This window comes from Scyliorhinus torazame, chromosome 2, assembly GCF_047496885.1.
Source record: "Scyliorhinus torazame isolate Kashiwa2021f chromosome 2, sScyTor2.1, whole genome shotgun sequence".
Classification (NCBI taxonomy): Eukaryota; Metazoa; Chordata; class Chondrichthyes; order Carcharhiniformes; family Scyliorhinidae; genus Scyliorhinus; species Scyliorhinus torazame.
The window spans coordinates 137,385,536-137,399,167 of record NC_092708.1 but is presented as its reverse complement, the minus strand read 5'-3'; the positions used below and the strand labels follow the sequence as shown (position 1 = coordinate 137,399,167).

General features: G+C 44.6%; 1 protein-coding gene across 3 annotated transcripts in view; it reads right to left on the bottom strand.

Annotated features, from left to right (window-relative positions):
- Positions 1 to 13,632, bottom strand: part of ppp1r1c (protein phosphatase 1, regulatory (inhibitor) subunit 1C) — a 190,397-nt gene that overhangs the window by 115,749 nt on the left and 61,016 nt on the right. For all 3 annotated transcript variants that reach the window (XM_072477623.1, XM_072477612.1, XM_072477617.1), the window contains exon 3: positions 840 to 877. In XM_072477623.1, the coding sequence (XP_072333724.1) occupies positions 840 to 877 (38 nt within the window). The remainder of the gene's footprint in view (positions 1 to 839; positions 878 to 13,632) is intronic.

Here is a 13,632-nt window from a genome sequence, read left to right as displayed (position 1 = left end):
AAAGCACCTTTGGACATTTTACTAAGTTAAAAACAATATATAATTACAAGCCATTGATGTTGTTTTCAGAAAATAGTGATGGGAGGTGGGAGGTAATGATTGTGGGTTACAGAGTGAGAGTAAAAGAGATATGAGTAGGAACCTTACCTTTTCAGTGCTAGTGAGATCTCTGAATTCCCTTTGATGTAATGCTGTTGGCATTCACTTGCTTCACCACCTCTGACTGTGGCTGTGCAAATTGCTTAGACACATTTTTCCCACTGGAATTAAATCCTGGTAACCTCCCATCAATTCCTTCTGCGCATCAAGGTAAAATCGGGGAATCCTTTTTGCAGTATCTCAGCTTTGCCGTTCCACGCTTTTCAAATAGTGCCATGGGATTTCACAATAGTAATAATCACTTATTGTCACAAGTAGGCTTCAATTAAGTTACTGTGAAAAGCCCCTCGTCGCCACATTCCGACGCCTGTTCGGGGAGGCCGGTACGGGAATTGAACCCGCGCTGTTGGCCTTGTTCTGCATTACAAGCCAGCTGTTTAGCCCACTGTGCTAAACCAACCCCTATGGTCAATTTTAAACCCTTTTTCTACCCGTAATGTTCCTCTTTTTTGAGTTTAATGTTTGGCTGGTAAATAATTGCTTCCGAATAAGATATCTCTTTGCCTTAAATGAATGCACTCAGATTGGAACAATCAACAACATTGTGAAAGAGATTGTAAAATAGCTATAAAAATGTTTACATGGCACTATTAGAATTCACAGCTGTCATTAAATAGTAGCAGCAACATTGATCAGCCAATTTATATTCATGTATGAAGGAAATATATCGTTCAACTTACCTCACCTTGTGGATTGTTCTCCCTCTTTTCGTCTACTTCTGAATAAGAAAATGAAAAAGCATTGATTGTAAAATGCAGACATTCTCTTTTACAAACAACACATTTGTAATATTGCATGTTGAATTCATATTTGATATAATATGCATTCTACATTAATTACTGGAGCTACTAAATTATACTAATACAACCATGGTCTGTACAACATAAACAAACATCTGTGGTAGGGAATCTGAATAGGTTATCATGAGTGACATTCTGGATTAATGGCTATATCATTATATTCTGCTGCCTGTCAAAACTGACGTATTTTTCACTTTGTAGCAAAATGGGATTTAGAGCACATGCGTTAAGGTAAGTCAAAATTGAGCAGGAAATTTTGAAAAGTCACTGAGACACACAAATGGTAGGATTCTATGATTCTATGATTCTATGAAAGATTTGATCTGTGATAATCTCATCCTTCAATTCACCAGGCATAAAATTGTCAAGTTAAGTGAAATTGAATTTCTAGACTGAGGCAGGGTGAGTTAGAACATAGAACATAGAACATTACAGCGCAGTACAGGCCCGTCGGCCCCCGATGTTGCGCCGACCTGTAAAACCACTCTAAAGCCCATCTACACTATTCCCTTATCGTCCATATGTCTATCCAATGACCATTTGAATGCCCTTAGTGTTGGCAAGTCCACTACTGTTGCAGGCAGGGCATTCCACGCCCTTACTACTCTCTGAGTAAAGAACCTACCTCTGACATTTGTCTTATGTCTATTGCTATATGCAGTCAAAAGGTCACTGATAAAGTATTCGAGAAAAAGAGTTGTGTGGTCCCACATATCACCATTAGTTGAGCAATGTGGAGCTGATTTTCAGTCTCTATCAGTTCTCAAAGGCATTCACTTGCCTTAGCATTTGCCCACCTGTACCTAAGTTTCCTAAGTTGGACTTTAACCTGGCGTTGTAAGACTTCTTACTAAGTTTCCTGGACATAGATGCATGAGATATTATTGCTTAAGTATCTACGCAAAGCATGGAACACCATTATGAACCAACGCACCCTAGGCAGCTAATCAGATTGTTCAATACAAAGCAGTTTTCTTTTTATTTAAATTTAGAGTACCCAATTCATTTTTTCCAATCAAGGGGCAATTTAGCGTGGCCAATCCACCTACCCTGCACATCTTTAGGTTGTGGGGGCGAAAGCCACGCAAACACGAGGAGAATGTGCAAACTCCACACGGACAGTGACCCAGAGCCGGGATCAAACCTGGGACCTCAGCGCCGTGAGGCAGCAGTGCTAGTAACTGCGCCACTGCGCCACTGTGCTGCCCCAAAGCAGCTTTCTTGACTCTACTAAATATATGTAAAAAGATACATATTCCCCACTATGAAGGACCATCAATATAAATTGAGACTAGTTTCAATTTTGAAAAACAATTTTGGAGCACTTAATAGCCAACAAATTATTCTGGATGATTCATCAAATTGCATTTTAATTGTGCCTCAAAACCCATAACATTTTAAGATCAAAGTTGAAATTTAAATCAAGATCCTTCATTATCAAGTTCAACATTTTAAAAATAAACAAAGAAGACCAAGGGATGAATTTTTACGATGGTGGGGGAGGTGCAGAGTGGAGTGTACTATCCTCAAGAACTGTTAATTGATCTCATTGCCTGGCAGCCGAGTATCCCAGCAGTGCCAGAAGGCAGTTGTTAATACTGCTGAGATCACAAGGAAGTCCTAAGAAAATCAGTGGATAACAAACTGCAAGGTAAGTTTGGGTTTCTTGGCCAGGGAGGGGAACCCTAGCGAAGGGAGGAGGGGTCTGGGAGGAGATGGAGGGATGGGCGTATGAGGGGGGCTCCGGTTCAAAAGGCTGGTAGGGGTGAGGGTGTTCCGATGGGCACAGGTAACTTCCTCCCAAAGGAGGTATCCACCTTGCTTCCCACGTTTCACCACGGGCTGGGAAAGTAGCAGGCTGGCCTCATTCCTTCTTCTGCCCAATGTATTATCATGACAGAGGAGGAAAGAGACCCTTAAATGGCCTTTAATTGGTGACTTTAGTAAGTCATGGAGGAGTCCGGAAAGGAGAGCCAAAATAAGGTTTATCTCCAAAGGAAAGCATTTACAAGAAACATTCCCAATTCAAAGAACAAAGAACAAAGAAATGTACAGCACAGGAACAGGCCCTTCGGCCCTCCAAGCCCGCGCCGACCATACTGCCCGACTAAACTACAATCTTCTACACTTCCTGGGTCCGTATCCTTCTATTCTTTTTCCTATTCATATATTTGTCAAGATGCCCCTTAAATGTCCCTATCGTCCCTGCTTCCAATACCTCCTCCGGTAGCGAGTTCCAGGCACCCACTACCCTCTGCGTAAAAAACTTGCCTCGTACATCTACTCTAAACCTTGCCCCTCTCACCTTAAACCTATGCCCCCTAGTAATTGACCCCTCTACCCTGGGGAAAAGCCTCTGACTATCCACTCTGTCTATGCCCCTCATAATTTTGTATACCTCTATCAGGTCGCCCCTCAACCTCCTTCGTTCCAGAGAGAACAAACCGAGTTTATTCAATCGCTCCTCATAGCTTATGCCCTCCATACCAGGCAACATTCTGGTAAATCTCTTCTGCACCCTCTCTAAAGCCTCCACATCCTTCTGGTAGTGTGGCGACCAGAATTGAACACTATACTCCAAGTGTGGCCTAACTAAGGTTCTATACAGCTGCAACATGACTTGCCAATTCTTATACTCAATGCCCCGGCCAATGAAGGCAAGCATGCCGTATGCCTTCTTGACTACCTTCTCCACCTGTGTTGCCCCTTTCAATGACCTGTGGACCTGTACTCCTAGATCTCTTTGACTTTCAATACTCTTGAGGGTTCTACCATTCACTGTATATTCCCTACCTGCATTAGCCCTTCCAAAATGCATTACCTCACATTTGTCCGGATTAAACTCCATCTGCCATCTCTCCGCCCAAGTCTCCAGACAATCTAAATCCTGCTGTATCCTCAGACAGTCCTCATCGCTATCCGCAATTCCACCAACCTTTGTGTCGTCTGCAAACTTACTAATCAGACCAGTTACATTTTCCTCCAAATCATTTATATATACTACAAAGAGCAAAGGTCCCAGCACTGATCCCTGTGGAACACCACTGGTCACAGCCCTCCAATTAGAAAAGCATCCCTCCATTGCTACCCTCTGCCTTCTATGGCCTAGCCAGTTCTGTATCCACCTTGCCAGTTCACCCCTGATCCCGTGTGACTTCACCTTTTGTACTAGTCTACCATGAGGGACCTTGTCAAAGGCCTTACTGAAGTCCATATAGACAACATCTACTGCCCTACCTGCATCAATCATCTTAGTGACCTCCTCGAAAAACTCTATCAAGTTAGTGAGACACGACCTCCCCTTCACAAAACCGTGCTGCCTCTCACTAATACGTCCATTTGCTTCCAAATGGGAGTAGATCCTGTCTCGAAGAATTCTCTCCAGTAATTTCCCTACCACTGAAGTAAGGCTCACCGGCCTGTAGTTCCCGGGATTATCCTTGCTACCCTTCTTAAACAGAGGAACAACATTGGCTATTCTCCAGTCCTCCGGGACATCCCCTGAAGACAGCGAGGATCCAAAGATTTCTGTCAAGGCCTCAGCAATTTCCTCTCCAGCCTCCTTCAGTATTCTGGGGTAGATCCCATCCTGCCAGGACTACTCTGTGGCTCGGCTCCATCCTGGACCGACTTTTATGGCTATGAATTAACAAGCCCACTGATGGGCCTCCACCCCTCAGCGGGGGAGCTCTTACTCCACGAGGCTCACGGGGAGACTAATTGGATCATCCCCATGGGTGTTGTGAGAGTTATAACCGTGACTTAAAGGCATCAATAGACCTAAGAGCAGTCAGGTCAGCTGATGCCTTAACTGCTCATCATAACATACTGGACAGCTCGGACAGTGTGTGGGAAGGTGGTGTGCTAGTCATCCATTTTATTTTACATGCCCCCAGCTCCATCTTCAAATACACTGGTGGGGGTTGTAAAATTCTCTCCATGTCAATTGTTCTCTCAACTCTCCCCCCACCACAGGCACACACACCTACATAAGAATATAAGAAATAGGAGCTGGAGTGGGCTATTTAGTACCTTGAGCATGTTCTGCCATTCATTAAGATCATGGCTGATCCACTCCATTTTTTTCCCAGACTCCCATAACCTTTGACACATTTGTAGATCAAAATTCTGTCTAACTTAGCCTTGACTATATTCAATGACCCAGCTTCCAGTGTTTTCCGTGGTAGAGAATTCAAAAGTCTCACAATCCTCTGAGAAAATAAATTTCTCCTCATCTCTGTCTTGACTGTTCCTTCACAAAGGGAAACATCACAGAATCATTACAGTGCCAAAGGAAGCCATTCGGTCCATCGAGCTTGCACTGGCTCACTTAAAGAGCATGTTACCAAGTCCCTGTCACCTTGACCATTCTTTCCTTTCAAAAAACAATCCAATTCCCTTTTGAATAACTCAAGCGAACGTGCCTTTACCACCTTCCTAACTCCAACCACGCTCTGTGAAAAATCTTTTCCTCACATCACTTCAACTCCTTTTCCTCATTATTTTGAATCTGTGTCCTATAGTTTTTGATGCTCTCTTGAATTGGAACAGTTTCTCACTATTTTGCCTGTCCATTCCTCTCAAAACCTTGGATAGCCCTATCAAGTCTCTTATCAGCCTTCTTTTCTCCAAGGAAGAAGTCCCAACTTCTCCAATCTATCCTCACAGCTACAGTTCTTTATTCCAGAAATAATTCTTGTGAATCACATCTGTACCCTCTCCAATGCCTTCACATCATTGTGGACTGGATGAGGCCTTTCAGTATCTACTCTATCAAGCCCATTCAGAATCTTGTACATTTCAATAAAATCATCTTTCACTTTTCTAAACTCCAATGAGTAATGACCCAACCTTCTCAAATATACCTCATAAGATAGCCTAATCATCCCAGGAATCACTCCAGTGAACTTTCCCTAATATGGATCCAATGCAAGTTTGCCTTCTTAAATAAGGACACCAAAACCAGGTACAGTCTCATCAATGCCCTGTACAGCTGTAGCAAGACTTCTCAACTTTTATTTTCTATCCCACTTTCAATAAAGGGCCAACATTCTTTTTGTCTGCCTAATTACTTGCTCTACCTGCAAACTGAATTTTTATGATTTGTGTTCAAGGATACCCAGACTCCTCTGTACTGCAGCATTCTGCAATCTCTGTCCCTTTAAATAATATTTTGCTTTTCCATTCCTCCCACCAAAGTGAACAATCTCACATTTCCCCACATTATACTTCATCTACCAAATGTTTGCCCGCTCACTTCACCTCTCTTTATCCTTTGGAGATTCTAAGTCCTCCTCAAAACTTGCTTTCCTGCATTCTGGCTGATCCAATGCCTGGGGGCAGCAAGGTAGCACAGTGGCTAGTGCTTTGGCTTCACAACGCCAGGGTCCCAGGTTCGATTCCCCACTGGGTCACTGTCTGTGCAGAGTCTGCACATTCTCCCTGTGTCTGTCTGGGTTTCCTCTGGGTGCTCTGGTTTCCTCCCACAGTCCAAAGACGTGCAGGTTAGGTGGACTGGCCATGCTAAATTGCTCTTAGTGTCCAAAAAGGTTAGGAGTGGTTATTGGGTTATGGGGATATGGTGGAAGTGTGGGCTTAACTGGGTCGGTGCAGACTCGATGGGCCAAATGGCTTCCTTCTGCACTGTATGTTCTATGTTGTATATCTTTGCATCATCAGCAGATTTAGCTAAAATCCATTCTGAGCCATCTCCCAAGTCATTAATATAGATTATATATAGTTGAGGCCCCAGCGCTGATCCCTGTGGCATTCCACCAGTTGAGCGGAAGTTGCGCTGTTTGACACAGGCCTCAATTTTAACTCAAGGTAGCATCTGTATTGAGTGGGGTGGAAACAATAATTTGAGTAGCAGGAGACCATTGCTTTGAATTTACAGTAGTGGTCCCCAGCACCAGATAGTCCATCTGAAAATATTAATCATTGTCCCAACAGGCAAACAGGTGGTTTTAACCTAAAGCCACTATCAGTGTTGCAATACCAATTCGGAGGAAATGCATGAAAGACATAACTTGCTTCCAAAAACATAAGATTCACCTTCACCCCTGCCCCTTTTCCAAGACAAATTGGAAGAGCAGCAACACACTGTTTAAAGAAAATATTATCCCCGCTTCAGTATCTTGACTGAATGGATGATAATCAATTTTGTCACTGAAAGATGTTACAGAATACTCGTACGATTATCTCATTAATCTCTGGCCTTCAATGGGAATTGTTGTCCCAGACATGTGCTTGGTTCAAACCAGCCTTGTACATCTTCATTCCTGAACCAAGTTTACATGCGGGTGCATATCCAAAATTATATATATAATGTCCATATACAGCAAACTTGGACAACATTCAGGCTTGGGCTGATAAGAACCAAGCAAGAGTCTCACCACACAAGTGCCAGGCAATGACCATCTCCAACAAGAGAGAATCCAACCATCTCCCCTTGACGTTCTGTGACATTACCATGGCTAAATGCCCCACCATCAACATCCTGGGGGGTTACCATTGACCAGAAACTGAACTGGATTAGCCATATAATTAATGTGACAAAAAGAGCAGGCAACGCTCTGAGAATTCTGTGGCAAGTAACTCACACCCTGATTCTCCAAAACCTTTCCACCATCTACAAGGCACAACTTGGGAGTGTGATGGAATACTTTCCACTTTCCTTGATGAGTGAAGCTCCAACAACACTCAAGAGGTTCGCCACTATCCAAGACAAAATAACTCACTTGATTGACACTCCATCGACCACCTTCAGCATTCATTTGATCCACCACCGCGCACAGTGGCAGCAATGAGCACCATCTACAGGATGCACTGCAGCAACTCACCAAGAGTCAGTCAAATGTGTCATAATATCCATGCATATAAATAATGAAGTGAAGACAGGCAGTGATTGACACACAAGATGACCAGTAAGCACACAGCACAGTGCAGCCAATCACCAGACAGGACACCACCACTATAAAGCCAGAGGGCACAAGTTTTCCCGCTCTCTCTGGACCCAGCCACTGAGACAGTCAGAGTCCACGGGCTAGCACAGTGCAAACACCATGCGGTAGCTAGTAAGTCTGGTCAGGCTAGTACAAGGTCTCCAGTCAGTTCAGTATAGTGTCGACCCACAGTTAAATATGTATGTTAGTTCTATCGTTCAATAAAACCTTGTTGGGTCTTCTACAGTGTTAGAGGTCTGTTTCTCGTATCGCTGCATCAAGTGCAGTCCACACCGAACCGACCTGCCTAACTCATCAAACAGCACCTTCCAAACCCACAACCTCTACAATCTAGAAGGGCAAGGATAGCAGCGGTTCAAGAAGGAGGCTCACCACCACCTTCTCAAGGACAATTAGGGATGGGTGACAAGTGCTTGACTGGCTAACGAAGCCTGCAACCCATGGACAAATTTTTTAAAATAGGTTTGTATATTTAAATAACAGTATTGATAAAAATGTGATCACTGCATTAATGAAGGCGTACAATTGTTTCAATTGTTGACTTTTAGGTTCCCTTCCAAAATTACTTAGAAAGTAGAACAATTGTTATTCTCACATTTTTCTAGTTATTTCAGTAATGGAGAACAACTCGGTGCCAAATTCAAGCACTCAGGCTGTTCCCCTCTGGACCGGGGTGGCCTTACTCAGACCGTCATTGCTGCAGTATGTGATTTAAACACACCTTTTTGGTACAACTTACAGGCCCTTGGATGTTCACACCTGACTTTTCACTGTGTCCTTTAAAAGCTCAGGTCTTCTCTGACCACACCGTTGGTTGGAATGAGAGTGTGTGGTGAGTGGAGCATGTATAAGCAGATCCAACTTGTTAGGCTCTTTAGCGCTAATTCCAGCCCAAACAAATCCACCGCCAACGAAGTGGCAATTGCTTATAATTCACATCGGCAGAATGCTGGCCCTACGGCCGGAATTTTCTGGCTGTTCTTGCCGGCGGGATCTTCTGGCCCCATCGGTTTCCTGACAGCGAGGGGCGCACAGAATGGGAAACCCCATTGCCAGCTCTGCCAATGGCGAGCAGCCTCTGCCAATGGCGAGCAGCCTCTGCTGCGGGAGTGGGGCACAGAAAACCCCACCCATTTGATTTGACTCCAGTCATCGACCATTTAGATCAAGCAACATTTATTTCACCAAAAGGTTTGAATCTTCAATTGCACCCTCAGAGAAACCGCTTAGGATTTGTCAAATCAAGCAATGTTGAAGTCAATTTCTGCTTCACAAGCCATAAAAGTTCAGGAGTGATTCAACTAAAACTTTAGCCAACTGTCTTAATGAAATAGTTTTGTGCATCAAACTGCAGTGTTCAAAGGCACTAAAGCTTCAGCAACATCTTAATATAAAATGGGAATACAGGTTCCATGACCAGGATCTGCTGAGAAAACAGTATGATAGATTAGAGAAAAATTATTGCATTTGCATAGCCGTTTTCAACACCCCAGGATGTCACAAAGCACCTTACAGCCAATGAAATACCTTTGAAGTGTAGTCACTATTTTAATGTAGGAAATATAGCAATTAATTTGTGTACGGGAAGTTCCTACAAACAGCTATGTGATGATGACCAGATGGAGTCAGAGGCGAGGTCACAACAGGGGCAAGCACCCTTCTTCAGATGTGGTCCAAGTGCTTCTTCAGAACCTTGCCTTGCACCTTCACCTTGTAGGATACAGGTCCTTTTTTTCCGGATATGACTCCAGGGGCCTAACTGGAGCCATCTCCGAAATTCCGTATGTAGACTGCGTCACCAGTCTTAAACACTCACAGATCTTATGACATTATGATTTCATTTTTGATTTTCCTGTTGAGACTCCGCCCTCACCGCCAAATTCAGAATTAACAAGCATAACCTGGTGCAAAGCAATCGTCCCATCAATAGTTCCACCGGAGTGACTCCTGTTGTGGTAAGGGGAGTGGTTCTGTAATCAAATAAGAATCATGCCAACCTAGTTTCTATAGATGCGGCTGGCTGCTTCTTCATGCCATTTTTGAAAGTCTGCACTGTTCGCTCTGCCAAATGTTTGGACAACTGATGATATGGTGCAGTCCTAATGTGCTTGATGCCATCTGATTTCATTAAGGCCTGGAATTCCCCATTAGTGAAGGCCATGCCATTGTCAGAGACTAAGGGCGAAATTCTCTGGAAACGGCGCGATGCCCGCCGACTGCCGCCCATAACGGCGCAAATCAGATGGGCATCGCGCTGCCCCAAAGGTGCGGAATGCTCCGCATCTTTGGGGGCCGAGCCCCAACCTTAAGGGGCTAGGTTGGCGCCGGACGAATTTTCACCCCGCCAGCTGGCGGGAAAGGCCTTTGGTGCCCTGCCAGCTGGCGCGGAAATGACATCTCCGGGCGGCGCATGCGCGGGAGCGTTAGCGGCCGCTGACAGCTTCCCACGTATGCGCAGTGCAGGGAGTCTCTTCTGCCTCCGCCATGGTGGAGACCATGGCGGAGGTGGAAGGGAAAGAGTGCCCCCATGGCACAAGCCCGCCCGCGGATCGGTGGGCCCCGATCGCGGGCCAGGCCACCGTGGGGGCACCCCCCGGGGCCAGATCGCCCTGCGCCCTCCCCCGGACCCCGGAGCCCGCCCGCGCCGCCTTGTCCCGCCGGTAAGGTAGGTGGTTTAATTTACGCCGGCAGGACAGGCATTTTAGCGGCGGGACTTCAGCCCATCCGGGCCGGAGAATCGCGCGGGGGGGGCCCTCCAACGGAGACTTCGGCAACCGGCGGGGGCGGGATTCACGGCAGCCCCCGGCGACTCTCCGACCCGGCGGGGGGTCGGAGAATCTCGCCCTACGACTTCCAGGATGCTGCATATACAAAAACTTTGTCAAAGTTTCTGAAGTGTGAGAGATTGTAGAGGCCATGCGATGTACCTTCATCCACTTGGAATGCGCATCCACCAAGATCAGGAACATAGAACCCAAGAAAGGCCTGGCAAAGTCGACATGCACCCGCACCCATGGTCTGCCTGGCCACTGCCCTGGCTGGAGAGGGCCGAAGAGGAAGGTTTCTGGTTTTCCAGGCATATGTTGCATTGTTTTACCAAATTTGCGATGTCTGTGTCGAGTCTGGGTCACCAAACATAGCTCCTCGCGAGCATCTTCATTTTAGAAACCCCAGGGTAACCACTATGTAGTTCTATTAAAACTGGGTGGCGCCCTGGGCGGCGTGGTGTTCTTTGTGTTTCAGATACACAGGTTGGATGTCATAGTGTTCACAAAGACCACACAAGCTAAGTTCAATAACAAAGGTAACATTTATTACACTACTTAATATACAGCTCGCCCACTTACTTCTATAACAAGCAATAATCTATGAAACTACAATCTACACTATGCTAATACTTGTCTCATGCACTCTGTCTTAAACTGTACTCTGCTTTCTCCTACACTATCTCTCACTCTCTCCTAGAAGCCTGAGAGTCAGTTTGTTTTATAGGTCTGTTCCCAGCTCCATCTAGTGGTCAGTTATGATATTACGTTAAAAGGTGGGGGATGTTTGTGACCGCGTTTGAGGAGCTGTTCGTCGCGAGGTGAGGAAGGGTGAAAAGGGGAAAAATTTTGTACAAACTGTATAGTTGATTGCTGGGAAGTATGCTTTCCAGGGTGTTTATTTGCTGTAACCTGTTTTGATACATGTTTGTAATAAAGTACATTTTAGAAAAAATTATGATATTGCATTAACTCTTTATATACTAAACATTCTACATAATGTCACAGGCAGGAACTAACACGTGGGATTCCCACAGGATTCTACCATCCTCTAAACTAAATTCTTCTCGCTTAGCCAGACGTGGCTTCATGTCATCAGACAGTTGTCCCCGGAGCCCGCTGCTCAGGATCATGATTTGTGTCCAAGCATTGATTTGCTTCACCGATAGGTTCCTAAGAAATTCAAGGTTAACATGACCTCTTCTAACGCAGGCAAAAGAGCTGGGCTTGTAGGCAGCAGAAGGCGACTCAAAGCATCAGCATTGGCTATACACGATGCAAGGTGATGCTCTAAGGAATATTTGTAGGCTGCCAATAACAATGCTGTATCTGGACAGTTGCGATAGGAGGGATTGCCCTATCTTCGTTAGAAAGGTCCATAAAGGCTTGTGGTTTGTCACAATCACAAAATCACAATATATCTGCTACAGGCGTACTGATTAAACTTTTTTACACCAAATATGACTGCCAAGCCTTTCTTCTCAATCTGCGAGTAGAGCCGCTCTGCATCCAAAAGCCTTAGACACGTAGGCGACTGTTTCCACAAACCCCGTAGGGAGATCTATTCCCCATGGCCTTCGTGGTCATCATACCAGGTACCGAGATTGCACTGATGTTTGACAGATGGGAAGTGTCGATCAAATGTGCAAAACTCTAGGGTACAAGAAATGACGTCCAAGGTTATAAGTGCAGTGAGAAGAAAAATGTTTCACTTCGGCAAAGCAGCTGATGTAAGCTTTGAGTATTTGTAGGATTTTGCCATTTGTTCAGCTCTCTCAGTTCCTGCTATTCTTTCACCTGGTGAGCTCCCGGAAGTCTGTAAAAGTTCTGCGCCCAGAATTAAATTTGAAAATCAAAGATAAAACAGCGGCTAATTGTCTTTTTAAAAAATAAATTTAGAGTACCCAATTATTTTTCTTTTCCAATTAAGGAGCAATTTAGCGTGGCCGATCCAGCTACCCTGCACATCTTTGGGTTGTGGGTGTGAGACCCACGCAGACACGGGGAGAATGTGCAAACTCCACACGGACAGTGACCCGGGTCGGGATAGAACCTAGGTCCTCGGCTAATTGTCTTTTTACATATTATAGTTGTTAGTGTGCCCCATCTGAAGTGGTTTCCTGTGCAAAGCTAAACATGTTGAAGTTAAAGGCGGAGGTTTGCAGGTCACTGTTGATTTCCCAACACTGTCAATTTTAGCCCTTTTAAGCAGCTAGCTGCTCCCAAACCTACTCACCTTTTCAGAATAAAATTGCCCGCCCACAGGAACATCAAACAGAAACTCAAAATCAAAGCAGTGGAACTTTCTAACCTCCTCTAGTCTCTCCTCGCTCCTATAAATTACAGTATTTTAAACATCAAACATGCCATTAGATGACTGTTAGTTCTGGATTCGCCTTGTCCACACCTTGTCTATTTTCCAGACTGTGTGTTTTGTACTGTGAGCTTTATCTCTATTGCCCAAGTTTCTCAATTTAATACAGGCAAGGAAAGCCTGGGATGAGAGAAGAATGGGATGAGAGGAGAACTAGCTAAGGTAGACTGGGAGCAAAGACTTTCTGGTGAAACAGTTGAGGAACAGTGGAGAACCTTCCAAGTGATTTTTCACAGTGCCCAGCAAAGGTTTATACCAACAAAAAGGAAGGACGGTAAAAAGAGGGAAAATCGACCGTGGATATCTAAGGAAATAAGGGAGAGTATCAAATTGAAGGAAAAAACATACAAAGTAGCAAAGATCAGTGGGAGACTAGAGGACTGGGAAATCTTTAGGGGGCAACAGAAAGCTACTAAAAAAGCTATAAAGAAGAGTAAGATAGATTATGAGAGTAAACTTGCTCAGAATATAAAAACAGATAGTAAATGTTTCTACAAATACATAAAACAAAAAAAGAGTGGCTAAGGTAAATATTGGTCCTTTAGAGGATGAGAAGGGAGATTTAATAA